This window comes from Syngnathoides biaculeatus, chromosome 20, assembly GCF_019802595.1.
Source record: "Syngnathoides biaculeatus isolate LvHL_M chromosome 20, ASM1980259v1, whole genome shotgun sequence".
Classification (NCBI taxonomy): Eukaryota; Metazoa; Chordata; class Actinopteri; order Syngnathiformes; family Syngnathidae; genus Syngnathoides; species Syngnathoides biaculeatus.
The window spans coordinates 11,523,343-11,536,302 of record NC_084659.1 but is presented as its reverse complement, the minus strand read 5'-3'; the positions used below and the strand labels follow the sequence as shown (position 1 = coordinate 11,536,302).

The 12,960-nt window shown below is 45.3% G+C and overlaps 1 protein-coding gene across 4 annotated transcripts in view; it reads right to left on the bottom strand.

Annotated features, from left to right (window-relative positions):
* grm8a (glutamate receptor, metabotropic 8a) overlaps window positions 1-12,960 on the bottom strand; it is a 141,676-nt gene that overhangs the window by 88,716 nt on the left and 40,000 nt on the right. The window contains exon 1 of one of the 4 annotated variants that reach the window (XM_061807932.1): window positions 12,455-12,608. The exons of the other annotated variants lie outside the window; for them this stretch is intronic. Coding sequence (XP_061663916.1) covers window positions 12,455-12,463 — 9 coding nt within the window. The 5' untranslated portion in view covers window positions 12,464-12,608. Of the gene's footprint in view, window positions 1-12,454; window positions 12,609-12,960 lie in introns of those variants that run through there. 4 annotated transcript variants of the gene reach the window in all.

Below are 12,960 nucleotides of genomic sequence, written 5' to 3'. Positions count from 1 at the left end.
AAAACTTTCAGCCTTTTCAAAGGCATTTAATAAAATACAGGGCAACTACAATATCCAGAAAGAACCAATGCTACGGGTCAATAAATAGTGCTCAAACATTAGTGAAGCTGAGATCCAAACGAGCAAGTTGTCAGGGAAGATGTAAAGCTGCAGGTATCCTTGGCCTAAACTCACCAGGCCCCGGGCCATGCAGGGCCAATCGATGCGCCTCATCGATGTGTGTCATGCAGATGAATCCTCAGTGATGCTTTGCCCTAAAGCAATTCCTCCACCCCCCGCCTCTTACACACAAAGTGTACAACTAAAAAGTTGAAACTACAAAGATCGCTTTGCACATCATCATTCGTATTCTTATGTTAACCTTCTCAAACTTCTCTCTCCAGCAAGAACTACGCGGACCCGGGAGGAACAACTGTCTCGTTTGAACACCCGCCGCCATTGTTGTTACACGCTTGTCGAGATTTTCCAGCAACGGCACGAATAATTCAAGGCCCGCTGATAGCCGAACGGGTGGGGAAGACGTCGGGTCTGATAGCGAGCGGCTCCCGCGTGGGAAACGCTTGCAAACATGCCGCAGCTCTTCCAAAATACCACTTGAAATGAATATTGAATCGCGCATGTTTAATTCAGGTGGAATATTACATGGCCCAGATGAGGGGAGGGAATTCATGCAGGGAACGCGACGCGGATCGCTTCATGTCGCCACAGGCGTCATGCGCGGGGTTGACAGATGCGGCGTGAAATGATCGATAGTAAGTGACCATCAAAATCTGACGGGCGCAACCCAGAGTTGGGACAGGTCTCGCGCAGACCCATCGATCGAGACCTGAACATTACAGTAGATTTTTGTTGTTGTTGCTCAACTGGTTGGGGGTGGAGTTCTGAGTCCAGAAGAAAAAGCTGCATTCTGAAAAAAAATGGGGTACGGGGAATTCCCAAATATAATGCCTTAGCAGTCACAAATCCGCACATTGAAATCTCTTAAAATTATTTGGTGCCACTTTGTGAAAGTTATGTTTAATGAATTGATGTTGTTTTTGACTCCATATAAGATTTCCCATTTTCATTTCCCTCCAAGATCTAAACAGTATAAATGTCAAACGGCGACTAATGACAATGTGGTTTTTGTAAAGTAACAGTGCAAATTACCTGTTAGCCTATTTGATGTCATGCTAGAGTGTTATTTAGGTCTAGTATAGGCTTAGATGGAAAAGGATGACACGCTGTGGCGACCCCTAACGGGACAAACCGAAAGGAAAAGAAGAAGAATTCTACCTGATACCGGTGACGAGGCTCATGTGAAGCTGTTTTGTTTGGGGTGAATAATTTAACAGCTGAAGACGGTGATTTGTGTAACACGGCTTCACTATCGTTTACATGCAAGATACATTGAGTTGGTGGATTACGATCTCGATTCTAAGCACTAATTCGCCGTCTTTTGGCAAATAATAAGTCCCTTTTAGGAGGGAGTCAATAATTTGTGGCTTTTTCACTATTTGCAGCACGTTAGTAACTTAATTCAAAAGCCTGAGTTCGTCTAGCAAGCCTTGCCAGAAGAAGTGAAAAGTCACGGGCTATCTTTTGGATCCCCCTGCCCTCACGCCCGTTTCAGAGCTATTCAAAGCTCGAGTGGTTCTTCATAAAATTCCCGGTTACCCCTGTGACATGTTCTTGCGTGCGGCAACAGCACACAAATACACAAACACGACATCGAGGATGAAGATGCCCTTGGGTGAAGCGGGATTTCCGTCAGACGAGCACCTTGAGCATGTCCGGGAGATAAATGTGTGCGAGCGTGCACCTTTCTATTCCCCCCCCCCCCCCCCCCCCCCCCTCCAGATAACATCCTTCGAGGAATGTTGCACTTGAAAGGGAATCTGTTTCTGTGTTTGCAGTTTCACCCAAGGGTGCCTGAGGTGAGGGGCCTTGGACTGGATGTGTAATTCAATACTGTCAGATATTACAAAGTTGTCAGTGGGTCCAGGGCCTGTAAACACATCAGTACAATTGTAAAGTGCTTTGATTGCGGCGCTCTTTGGCTCGACCGCCGTGCCGGATCGCGCTGGCTCAAGTGAATCCCTCGCAGCTGTTATAGTTGGATGGAACGAGCCAAGACGGAAAAAAAGGCCATTCATACCGAGACACTGGACTCCGTCGGGATAGGCGGCAGACCGCGTGCAGTCTTTCGCCAAGCCTCTTGAGCGTGCCCGCTCAAAACCAGAATCATTTGAACGTATATCACCTCAAAAGTGTGAGAAAGGAAGTCTTTCCTAAAACAAAAACACAAATCGCTATGCGTGCCCCTCTAAGGAACGCTCCAAATCGTCAATTAGGAAGAGGACAAAATATATACCGAGATGATGAAATGAGGGCAAACGGTAGATGTGTTTCATTCTTCTTCCAGTCACCCCAGACAGCTTCAAAGCCTCGGTCAGAACTCGGAAAACTCATTGCCCGTAGCTAGGTCGCTGTTACTGGTAGTGACCCCGCAGTTGTGGTACGTGACTTGGTATTATGTCATACCCACCATTTGCAAAGCTTGAAAAATAACTAATCATAACATTTAAGCATACAGGATATAACAATTAAAAATCATTTGTTCTAGCTTGCAAGTGACAGACTCAAGAAGTTCAAACCTGAGAGCTAAAGTGATGCATACTGGCAGACGAAGTAGAATATCCTTTTCATTAACTTAATAATAATGAAAATAATAATGTGAAGTCCCAAAATACAAAAATGTATCCCTTTCACTCAGCGGGGATTTGACGTTGTACAATTCAAAAATCGCTGCTTATTCGGCGCAGCGAGCAGTTCATTGTTGCAAACGAGGCCCGTCAGCACAATGGAGCGCTCCGAACGCGGCCTCAAGATGAATCGCCCCGCGCCGTTTGACACCGAGTCGTCATTGCAAACAGATGAGACCAAAATGATTCCTCGTTTCGGCACAATGGAGCCAACTAAGCATCCAATAACGTTGATTGAATATTTAGCGGTGATTTGTTAGCGGGAGCTCGACTACCCACGTCGTCGACTTCATTAAAGGGTACACTGATTTAAGGACAAAAAAAAAATAAATAAATGGCCGACTAAATCAGGCTTTTTGACCGCAGATTTGTGTTTTAATCTGACCCGGCTATTATATCACGACATGATTTACACATCTCGGCCAGTGTGAGGGCGGACATTTGGGGATTGCTTGCAGAATGGTAATAAGGAGAGATGAGTCACTTGTGCGACAGACCTTTCAAAACACACACACGAGAATTTTCTCACTGCAGGTGAGTGAAGGTCAAGGGCAAGGAAAATTTCTATCCAACACTTTCGCCCCACGTATGCATGAATGATGAATGAATACACACCCTTTCAAAGTGTGTGTGTGTGCGCGTGATGGCACCCATCACAATGCAATATCGCTGGGCAGGTCGGAACCAGCGGGGACCGACAAAACTTCAGAAGTCTCTTCGCAAGCACCTGTTCGGACTCGTACATGAATATTTATGATAAGCAAATCGAAGATACTAATTATAAAAGTTTGCCGACTCAGCAAAGTCGGCTCCCCCCCAGGCCCACGCCAACCTCATATGTGAGATCTTTAGCCTCCCCGCTGTGGAGTCGGGAATTGTCCTCCTGCTCATTTTGCCATCAATATTTATGAACAAGTCAACAGAGTGCAGGAACGCTTCATTATAGCGGCGTGTGGATAGTTTGTGTTTGTTGCACTCGTGTCCAACTGGCAGCCGCTAGTTCCGGGACTAACGCTTGAAATTCCTGCCGCTGTCAAAGCCACCAATACTAATATTACCCAGTGGAATTTTACAATATGTTCATCATCGGTTTCAAGTCATCTCAAATATCCAAATAGCCTCCCCTTAGTAAACAAGTCAATGACTGCTGTAGATACAATACTTTCAGAATCGAGTATTGTAAGATCCCGTCGATCAATCGGATTGTTTTGCATCATTAAAAAGAAAAAAATCATTTTGGTCCACTTGGGCTCGCCAAGCTCCAATTCCACCGTTGTTCTAAAAAGATACTTTAAGGTCATTTGCAGAGGCTAAATTACAAATGTCAAAACCGAAAGCCAGTCGTAGTCAAATTTTGAAAAAAAAAAGTACCATATTTTCCGCACCGCATTATAAAGCGCACCTTCTATGAATGGCCTATTTCAAAACTTTTTTTTCACATATAAGGCGCATTATAAGGCACAGAGTAAACGCTACAGTAGAGGCTGAGGTTACGTTATGCATCCATTAGATGGAGCTGCGCTTAAGGCTCAATATTGATCCATATATAAATCGCACCGGATTATAAGGCGGCTTTTGAGAAAATTAAAGGCTTTTAAGTGCGCCTCATAGTTCGGAAATTACAGTATACTGGGGATTTGGGTTGACTTCTCACATACGCAGTTTTTTTTTTTCTTGTGAAAGTTATAGCCCAGTGTTGAATTTAGGAAAAATCAGCAAAGCCAAAATGGTCCAAAATTTGTCACCGTTATTGCGCCTTCTGCTCCGCGCCACCTGTTGCTGACGCATTTGGTCGGCAGGCCTGCCAATACATTTAGGCCCCAAAGTGCGAAAACTAGCATTGAAATCCGTCTTTGCCCTTATTAGAGCCCAAAAAGAAACTTCACCTAGACAATATCCTAAACGTAGCGCGAGTGCCGCCCATTGTAGGACACAAATATCACGCGTGATGAGCTGCTGATGCTGAATGTGATGGCGAGCAGATGGCGGGATGGCCAAAGGGACGCAACAAAGCATCTTACAAGGTTATACAAGAAAACCGCAACAGCGTCGAGTGCTGCTGGACGTCCCTTTACATCTGCTCCATGTAAACACCTGCACATAGCGTGGCTCACAAACCCGAACATATGCTCACCGACTGCACAACTTACACATATTGAGGCGCCGCAGCTCGCTCACGCACGCCATTGTTGTTTTTCCAGAAAAATAATGGCAGCATAATGTCCTTATTTTTCTCCCTAAAGAAGTGGGCTTCCCACCCGCCCCCCGCTATGTTGAAGTCCTTCACAAAACAAGAACCAAGAGGGACTTGAGGCAACGCTCTGTGATGCGGTTGAGCGACAGATGGTCCGAATAAAAGGAGGAGGACGGATCCAAACGGAAATTGTTGCAGACCAATCCCAAATGTATCAGGAGACGAGTATAATTTTGAAGACAACATATGAACGCTTTCTGAAGGTGTTGGGATGGGATGGGAACTGCCATCCCCCCGCCCGCGCCCGTCCATAGCTCAAGGGGATCATCAACTCTTTGTTGATGAGGATGACAAGATGGCCCAGGAGACTCAGCGGCAGAGGATCTCGTAGGAAACCGTTTGGTTTTAAGGTCTCGTCAGTGCTGGAACTTTTTCAGACACAAAATCTCAGAATTCACCCACCAGACTCCCATTTTTGCTGATGGCCTATTGCACCAAACCAGATGAGGTTGGACAGAAGGACCAAAGTGTCCTGGAAATTAGCACATTTTCTTCAAGGACCGATTCAAAAAGTTTGACCCATTTCTAGACTAACCTACAAAACAGTCGAGAAAAAGCCGATGGCTGGAACACAAAAGGAGAGCGCACAAAGGAACCTCCCAAGTGCTGTAATTTACTCAAATTAACTCCTGCTTAGCAAAAAAAATGAGCCAGAAGAGAAAAATCAGAGAATCACAGATCATCAAATGAGAGGTAGGCCACTGTTGATTCCGCTGAAGTTTGAGGAATGCTGCTGTCTTTTCGCCCCGCACTCAACAGCTCAATTTACGTGACGAGACTCACGTCGCAAACAAGCACACGTGTCTCAAAGCTTTGTGGGTAGAAGTGGGAGCGGCATGGGACAAAAACAAAGAAAAAAAAAAAAAGATCCAAAAAGAGCAGAGCTGTATGACTGCAGGCAAAAAAAAAAAAAAAAAATCTTCAGATGAGCTAGTCTGAGGAGGACAGACCGGATCTTGTCACCGGTTTCTTCTCACGCACAAAACGGTCGTCACTCGCAGAATTTCAACAAGGTTTTCCCCACACGCGCTGCTGAGCTGAAACAGGAGATACCGAACGACAACTCTTTTCATCCGCTGTCCTGATCAACCGTCTCCCACAGGGCCGACCCGCTGCCCCGACTCAACCCAATCCGACCACTTCTCAGCCTCTTCCCACCCTGTCGGGGGGTATTTATTCAGCCTGGCTGGTGTTTTCTTTTTTGTTTTTTTTCCAGACCACCCTCTTCCCGCTCAAGCTATATCCTCCCCAGAAGGCAGGCAGAGGGGGCTGGAACACCACTTTTCTGAAGCAACGCGTCACGCAGGACCTCTCCGCTCCGCGCGATTATGGCTGGCTCGTTTTACGCTCATTAGCATGCAAACGCTGTTGAACGACGCTAGAAAAGGATATTTTTCCACTTTGTTCTTTCCCGCCGCATCTGAAGGTCTAAAAAAAAAAAAACAGTGATTAGAAAACGGAATGTATGATGGCGCTCACTTTGGTACTCATCCAGGGACAGTAAAAGGACGGGGGGAGACAAACGCATTATTGATTGATCACCGAGTGATTCAACAAGGTAATGATGTATTAATGATGGCTGCGTTTCTACCAGCAGCCGCTAATGAGCGGCTGCAAGGATTTAAATCGAGGAAGCAGCAAATGACCTCCAACGCGGTGGCGGATGTTTGACTGCAAACCTCTCCAGGGTGGAGTCATTGAGGGAGGTGGGGTGGGGGGGGCTTTGATCAATACAAGTGTTGCCTCAGCTAATTGAAGCTGACATTCAGAATCACGGGAGTGAAAGTTAACATGTCGCGGGGGCAAAGGCCAACGGCCACGTCCTCGCTTTGGATGAGACAGCTGTCGTTTTTAATCGGAGGTCGCGCCGGGTGAGCGCCATTACTCATTTTTGCACGGAAATACACTGGCTGATAATTGGGAGGCAAAAAAGAAAAAAAAAAACAAGTATCAATATTTGATGAATGCCTTTAGGGGGAGAAAGTGATGACGTTTGCTCGCTGGAGCTGGAAGAAAAGGGAGTAAAGATGGATCCGGGCGAGCGGGAGCGACGGGAGCAAGGGCTGAAGGGACACGGACGCAAGACAGATGTGTCTACGGAGCCGGGGACAGGCCGGCAGCGAGCGCACAGTGTGATGTTGGAGCCCAAAATAAAACTTCCCATCCACTCAAATGTGACCGATGTTCTCCTCCAGCATTCTTTCCTTTTTTCTTCCTCCAATTTGCATCTGCTGCTAGCCTGCTGATGTTTTTACCTTTGAAACATTGACCAAAAGGTACTACTACAACTACTATTATATACGTATAACTTAATCGATCGGGTTCAATCAATCTGAGGAGTCCCAGTCCATGTGTCCATTGAGTGAAAATAATGAATCACTACCCTGACTGCATCTATTTTGGAGACTGCAAAATATTAGTGCCATCTTCCAATCAAATTCCTCCACCTTATCAGCACTCACTGCTCACCATGCATACCACCACCCGTACGCTGGTCGAGCAGTTTTATGAACCCCCTTTGCTCCCAAATTCCGCACTATGTTTGGTCCATCTTTCCAACTGCCCAAATTAAGTGGAACACCAACAAATAACTCATTCATTCCAATATCAGTTTCAAAATGTTCAGAATATTGTACAAATCATTATCAATTACCACCTGTTTTTAGGATATTAATGAAATATGTAACGATATTGTAAATGTATGTGCATTTACTTTCTTTTTAACCGACCTATATAATACACACCCTTAATATGAACTCGTAACCCCAGAGGCTATCTTTGTACCGTCATCTTATTCTGGGTTTTCTAAACTTTTGTGTTTGTGGGGGGTGAGAGAATTCAGTCGAACGCCCAAAAGAGGTGTCAGCATTTTTTCCCGTGTCAGAAGAAAAAGAGGAATGCACAGAGCCTACAACTGAGTGTAGGGACTTTGAATGTTGGGACTATGACAGGAAAAGCACAGGAGTTGGTTGACATGATGATTAGGAGAAAGGTTGATATTCTGTGCATCCAAGAGAGCAGGTGGAAAGGTAGTAAGGCTAGAAGTTTGGGAGCAGGGTTTAAATTATTCTACCACGGAGTAGATGGGAAGAGAAATGGAGTAGGGGTTATTTTAAAGGAAGAGCTGGCTAAGAATGTCTTGGAGGTGAAAAGAGTATCAGATCGAGTGATGAGACTAAAATTTGAAATTGAGGGTGTTATGTATAATGTGGTTAGCGGCTATGCACCACAGGTAGGATGTGACCTAGAGTTGAAAGAGAAATTCTGGAAGGAACTAGATGAAGTAGTTCTGAGCATCCCAGACAGCGAGAGAGTTGTGATTGGTGCAGATTGTAATGGACATATTGGTAAAGGAAACAGGGGCGATGAAGAAGTGATGGGTAAGTACGGCATCCAGAAAGGAACTTTGAAGGGCAGATGGTGGTGGACTTTGCAAAAAGGATGGAGATGGCTGTAGTGAACACTTATTTCCAAAAGAGGGAGGAACATATAGTGACCTACAAGAGCGGCGGTAGAACCACGCAGGTAGATTATATTTTGTGCAGACGATGTAATCTGAAGGAGGTTACTGACTGTAAAGTAGTGGTAGGGGAGAGTGTAGCTCGACAGCATAGGATGGTAGTATGTAGGATGATTCTGGTGGTGGGTAGGAAGATTAAGAAGACAAAGGTAGAGCAGAGAACCATGTGGTGGAAGCTGAGAAAGGAAGAATGTTGTCCGGCCTTCCGGAAAGAGGTGAGACAGGCTCTCGATGGACAACCGAAGCTCCCGGAAGACTGGACGACGACAGCCAAGGTGATCAGAGAGACAGGCAGGAGAGTACTTGGTGTGTCATCTGGTAGGAAAGGGGAGAAGGAGACTTGGTGGTGGAACCCCAAAATACAGGGAGTCATACAAGGAAAGAGATTAGCGAAGAAGAAGTGGGATACTGAGAGGACTGAGGAGAGGCGAAAGGAGTACATCGAGATGCGACGTAGGGCAAAGGTAGAGGTGGCAAAGGCTAAACAAGAGGCATATGAAGACATGTACACCAGGTTGGACACGAAAGAAGGAGAAAAGGATCTCTACAGGTTGGCCAGACAGAGGGATAGAGATGGGAAGGATGTGCAGCAGGTTAGGCTGGTTAAGGATAGAGATGGAAATGTGTTGACTGGTGCCGGTAGTGTGCTAAATAGATGGAAAGAATACTTTGAGAAGTTGATGAATGAAGAAAATGAGAGAGAAGGAAGAGTTGAAGAGGCAAGAGTGAAGGACCAGGAAGTGGAAATGATTACTAAGGGGGAAGTCAGAAAGGCATTACAAAGGATGAAAAATGGGAAGGCAGTTGGTCCTGATGACATACCTGAAGAATGGAGGAAAAGTGTTCTAGTTCCCATTTTTAAGAACAAAGGGGATGTTCAGAGCTGTGGGAACTATAGAGGAATAAAGTTGATGAGCCACACAATGAAGTTATGGGAAAGAGTAGTGGAGGCTAGACTCAGGTCAGAAGTAAGTAACTGCGAGCAACAGTATGGTTTCATGCCTAGAAAGAGTACCACAGATGCATTATTTGCCTTGTGGATGCTCGTGGAAAAGTACAGAGAAGGTCAGAAGGAGCTACATTGTGTCTTTGTGGATCTAGAGAAAGCCTATGACAGAGTACCAAGAGAGGAACTGTGGTACTGCATGCGTAAGTCTGGTGTGGCAGAGAAGTATGTTAAAATAGTACAGGACATGTATGATGGTAGCAGAACAATGGTGAGGTGTGCCTTAGGTGTGACAGAGGAATTTAAGGTGGAGGTGGGACTGCATCAGGGATCAGCTCTGAGCCCCTTCCTATTTGCAGTGGTAATGGATAGGCTGACAGATGAGGTTAGACTGGAATCCCCTTGGACCATGATGTTCGCAGATGATATTGTCATATGCAGTGAAAGCAGGGAGCATGCAGAGGAACAATTGGAAAGATGGAGACATGCACTGGAAAGGAGAGGAATGAAGATTAACCGAAGTAAAACAGAATATATGTGCGTGAATGAGAAAAGTAGAGGGGGAAGAGTGAGGCTACAGGGAGAAGAGATAGCGAGGGTGGACGACTTCAAATACTTGGGGTCAACAATCCAGAGCAATGGAGAGTGTGCTAAGGAAGTGAAGAAACGGTCCAAGTGGGGTGGAACAGTTGGCGGAAGGTGTCTGGTGTCTATGTGACAGAAGAGTCTCCGCGAGGATGAAGGGCAAAGTCTATAAAACAGTGGTGAGGCCGGCCATGATGTACGGATTAGAGACGGTGGCACTGAAGAAACAACAGGAAGCAGAACTGGAGGTGGCAGAAATGAAGATGTTGAGGTTCTCGCTCGGAGTGACCAGGTTGGATAGGATTAGAAATGAGCTCATTCGAGGGACAGCCAAAGCTGGATGTTTTGGAGACAAGATTCGAGAGAGCAGACTTCGATGGTTTGGACATGTTCAGAGGCGAGAGAGTGAGTATATTGGTAGAAGGATGCTGAGGATGGAGCTCCCAGGCAAAAGACCGAGAGGAAGACCAAAGAGAAGGTTTATGGATGTGGTGAGGGAAGACATGAGGGCAGTTGGGGTTAGAGAGGAAGATGCAGGAGATAGGCTAAGATGGCAAAAGATGACACGCTGTGGCGACCCCTAACGGGACAAGCCGAAAGGAAAAGAAGAAGAAGAAGTTACTAACATGCTCACACGCGGTAGAATGGGAACAAAATGTAGGGCACAAGGGAAATTAAAAAAAAAAAAAAAAAAAAACATTACACTCTTTAGTTTGCCATGCCAAGTAGTGATGGAGAGAAGAATATAGTCTATCACAAAAGCCACCAATCTATGCAGAAGTACATGTATCTATGCTACGATTAAATAATATATATATATATATATATATATATTTTGTTTGTGGTCTGCTGTTATCTCACAGGCTTCAGGTTCCATTACTCTCCTCCCGCTGAGCTTAGGATTTCCCATTTTCTTCTTGACCTCTACCGCGTCCTCTCACAGCTCCATGCCCACCTGGTATTGTTTATTCAATCTCTCCCCCCCCCCCCCCCCCGATCTCTTGGACTCTTCAACTCCGCTTCTATTAGCATCTTCTGCTGCCTACCAGAATTTTCCATTGTTCCATCACTCATCAGGCGGCGAGTGCAGCCCGTGAAGCGCACCGCCGCGGTGGCGAGAAAAAGGGGTTAAAAAAAAAAAAAAAATGTTTTCTGTCGCATCCCCGTGTCAGTGAAATTTAGGACACGCACGGGCGCGTTTGCGTTTTCAAGGGTACTTTCATCATCAAACCATTTCCTTTTCAGACAAAGGCTTTCTACCCTGACAGACGCGCGAGTGACAGCGTGGCCGTGTGTGTGTGTGTGTTTTGCATTTATCTTTATGGCGGCCACTGAGTTGCGAGCGTGCCGCCGGGGCCCAATACCCACACTCGCTGAAATTGCTGGAAGCGGGGTCACATTACGGCGCGCGATGGACTCTCTCCACACTGTGGTAACGTGGTTAGCGTGGAAGCAATTCTGGCACAATATCCAGTCTGAAGAATGGACAAGTGCACTGCAGAATAATAATTTCTTTTAAAAATGTGTTTGTGTGAATCATTCTAGCTCATTTCAGAGAATTTAAGGCGGTCTGCAGTGATGCCTTGACTCCAGTTAACTCCCAACTAAACAACTTTATTTTGCTTTGAGGATAAAGAATACTCCTGTAAATATGTCTGTCTACGTGTTCCTGCAACATTTGTGTTCAAATAGCCAAAAGGGTAATACAGAGCTCATGCACGTGACGTCACCATTTTCACGGCGCCAGTCAAACAAAGCTGCTCGGCAGTAGGGGAGTCGTTGAACCGGAGCAGATTTGTCAAATTGCCCGAGACATGTTGTGCTGTTGATTGTCACAACAGACGAGACAGATATTCAAAGAGATCATTCTATGGAATACCAGCTGAAAAGATGTGAAAAAGATCAATGGATTCCGCCAATCAAATGTGATGTATGGTGCCCAAAAATAAACCGGTTGTCGCAGAGAGGTTTAAGTGTGGCCGCAATCGCTTCCGTTCCGTGGAGACGACTCAGCCCCCCCCCCCCCCCCACATCATAGTTAATGAATGAGAGTTTGTGTAAAATCAGGGGTCATTTATTTAAATATTGGTATTTGTATTGAATACTAGCTGAAAAGATCGATGGATTCCGGCAAAAGTTAACGTGTGGCCCAACACCATCCAACCTTCCATCAACCCGTTGCACCCCCCCCCCCCCCAAACTCACAGTTAATGAATGCGGGTTGGTGTAAAACATGGGGTCATTTATTTAAATATTGGTATTTGTCTTGAAAAAATATGAGTGACTCCATCACTATGTGCGATTTTTTCCTGATTGAGATCAGATCCAGCAACCAAGTATTTGTACGCATCCAGACTTTTCTACACTTTCAAACTCTTCCATGTAAATTTTGACGACTTACTCACCAGATCCATGTGTAGATCCAGTTGTCCAAGACAAGCAGAAGCGGGTTAACAGTCTACCTTTTTTATCGGTGAAAACCAACTTCGACATTAAATATGGGTCCTCTATGCCAAGCGTCTAATTTTTCCACGTACCTTCGTTTATTATCACCTATCAGACAAAACTCTGGGCGTCGTTCTATAACACCTATTTTCATTTCATCTCATCGGACTTAGCATTGAACAATGCTTTGTTTGACCGGCAGTATGACCAGTCATGTGATTTTGGTGACGTAGGGGCACGATCTCTATAAGGCTTTGACTTTTATACCTTTAAGCTAATCAAAGTGCTTTAAAATATATTTAACCTCAAAATCAGTGCTCGTTTTCTTCACCAGTCTATAGCGTTTTACATTGTGCGTTCGCATTAAGCAAGCAGATTTAAATGCACAAATTCTATTTGTCTTGTTTAGTGTGACAGTAAACTTCCATACGGGTGGTGAACTCCTGCAGGAAGAGAGGTTTAGCCG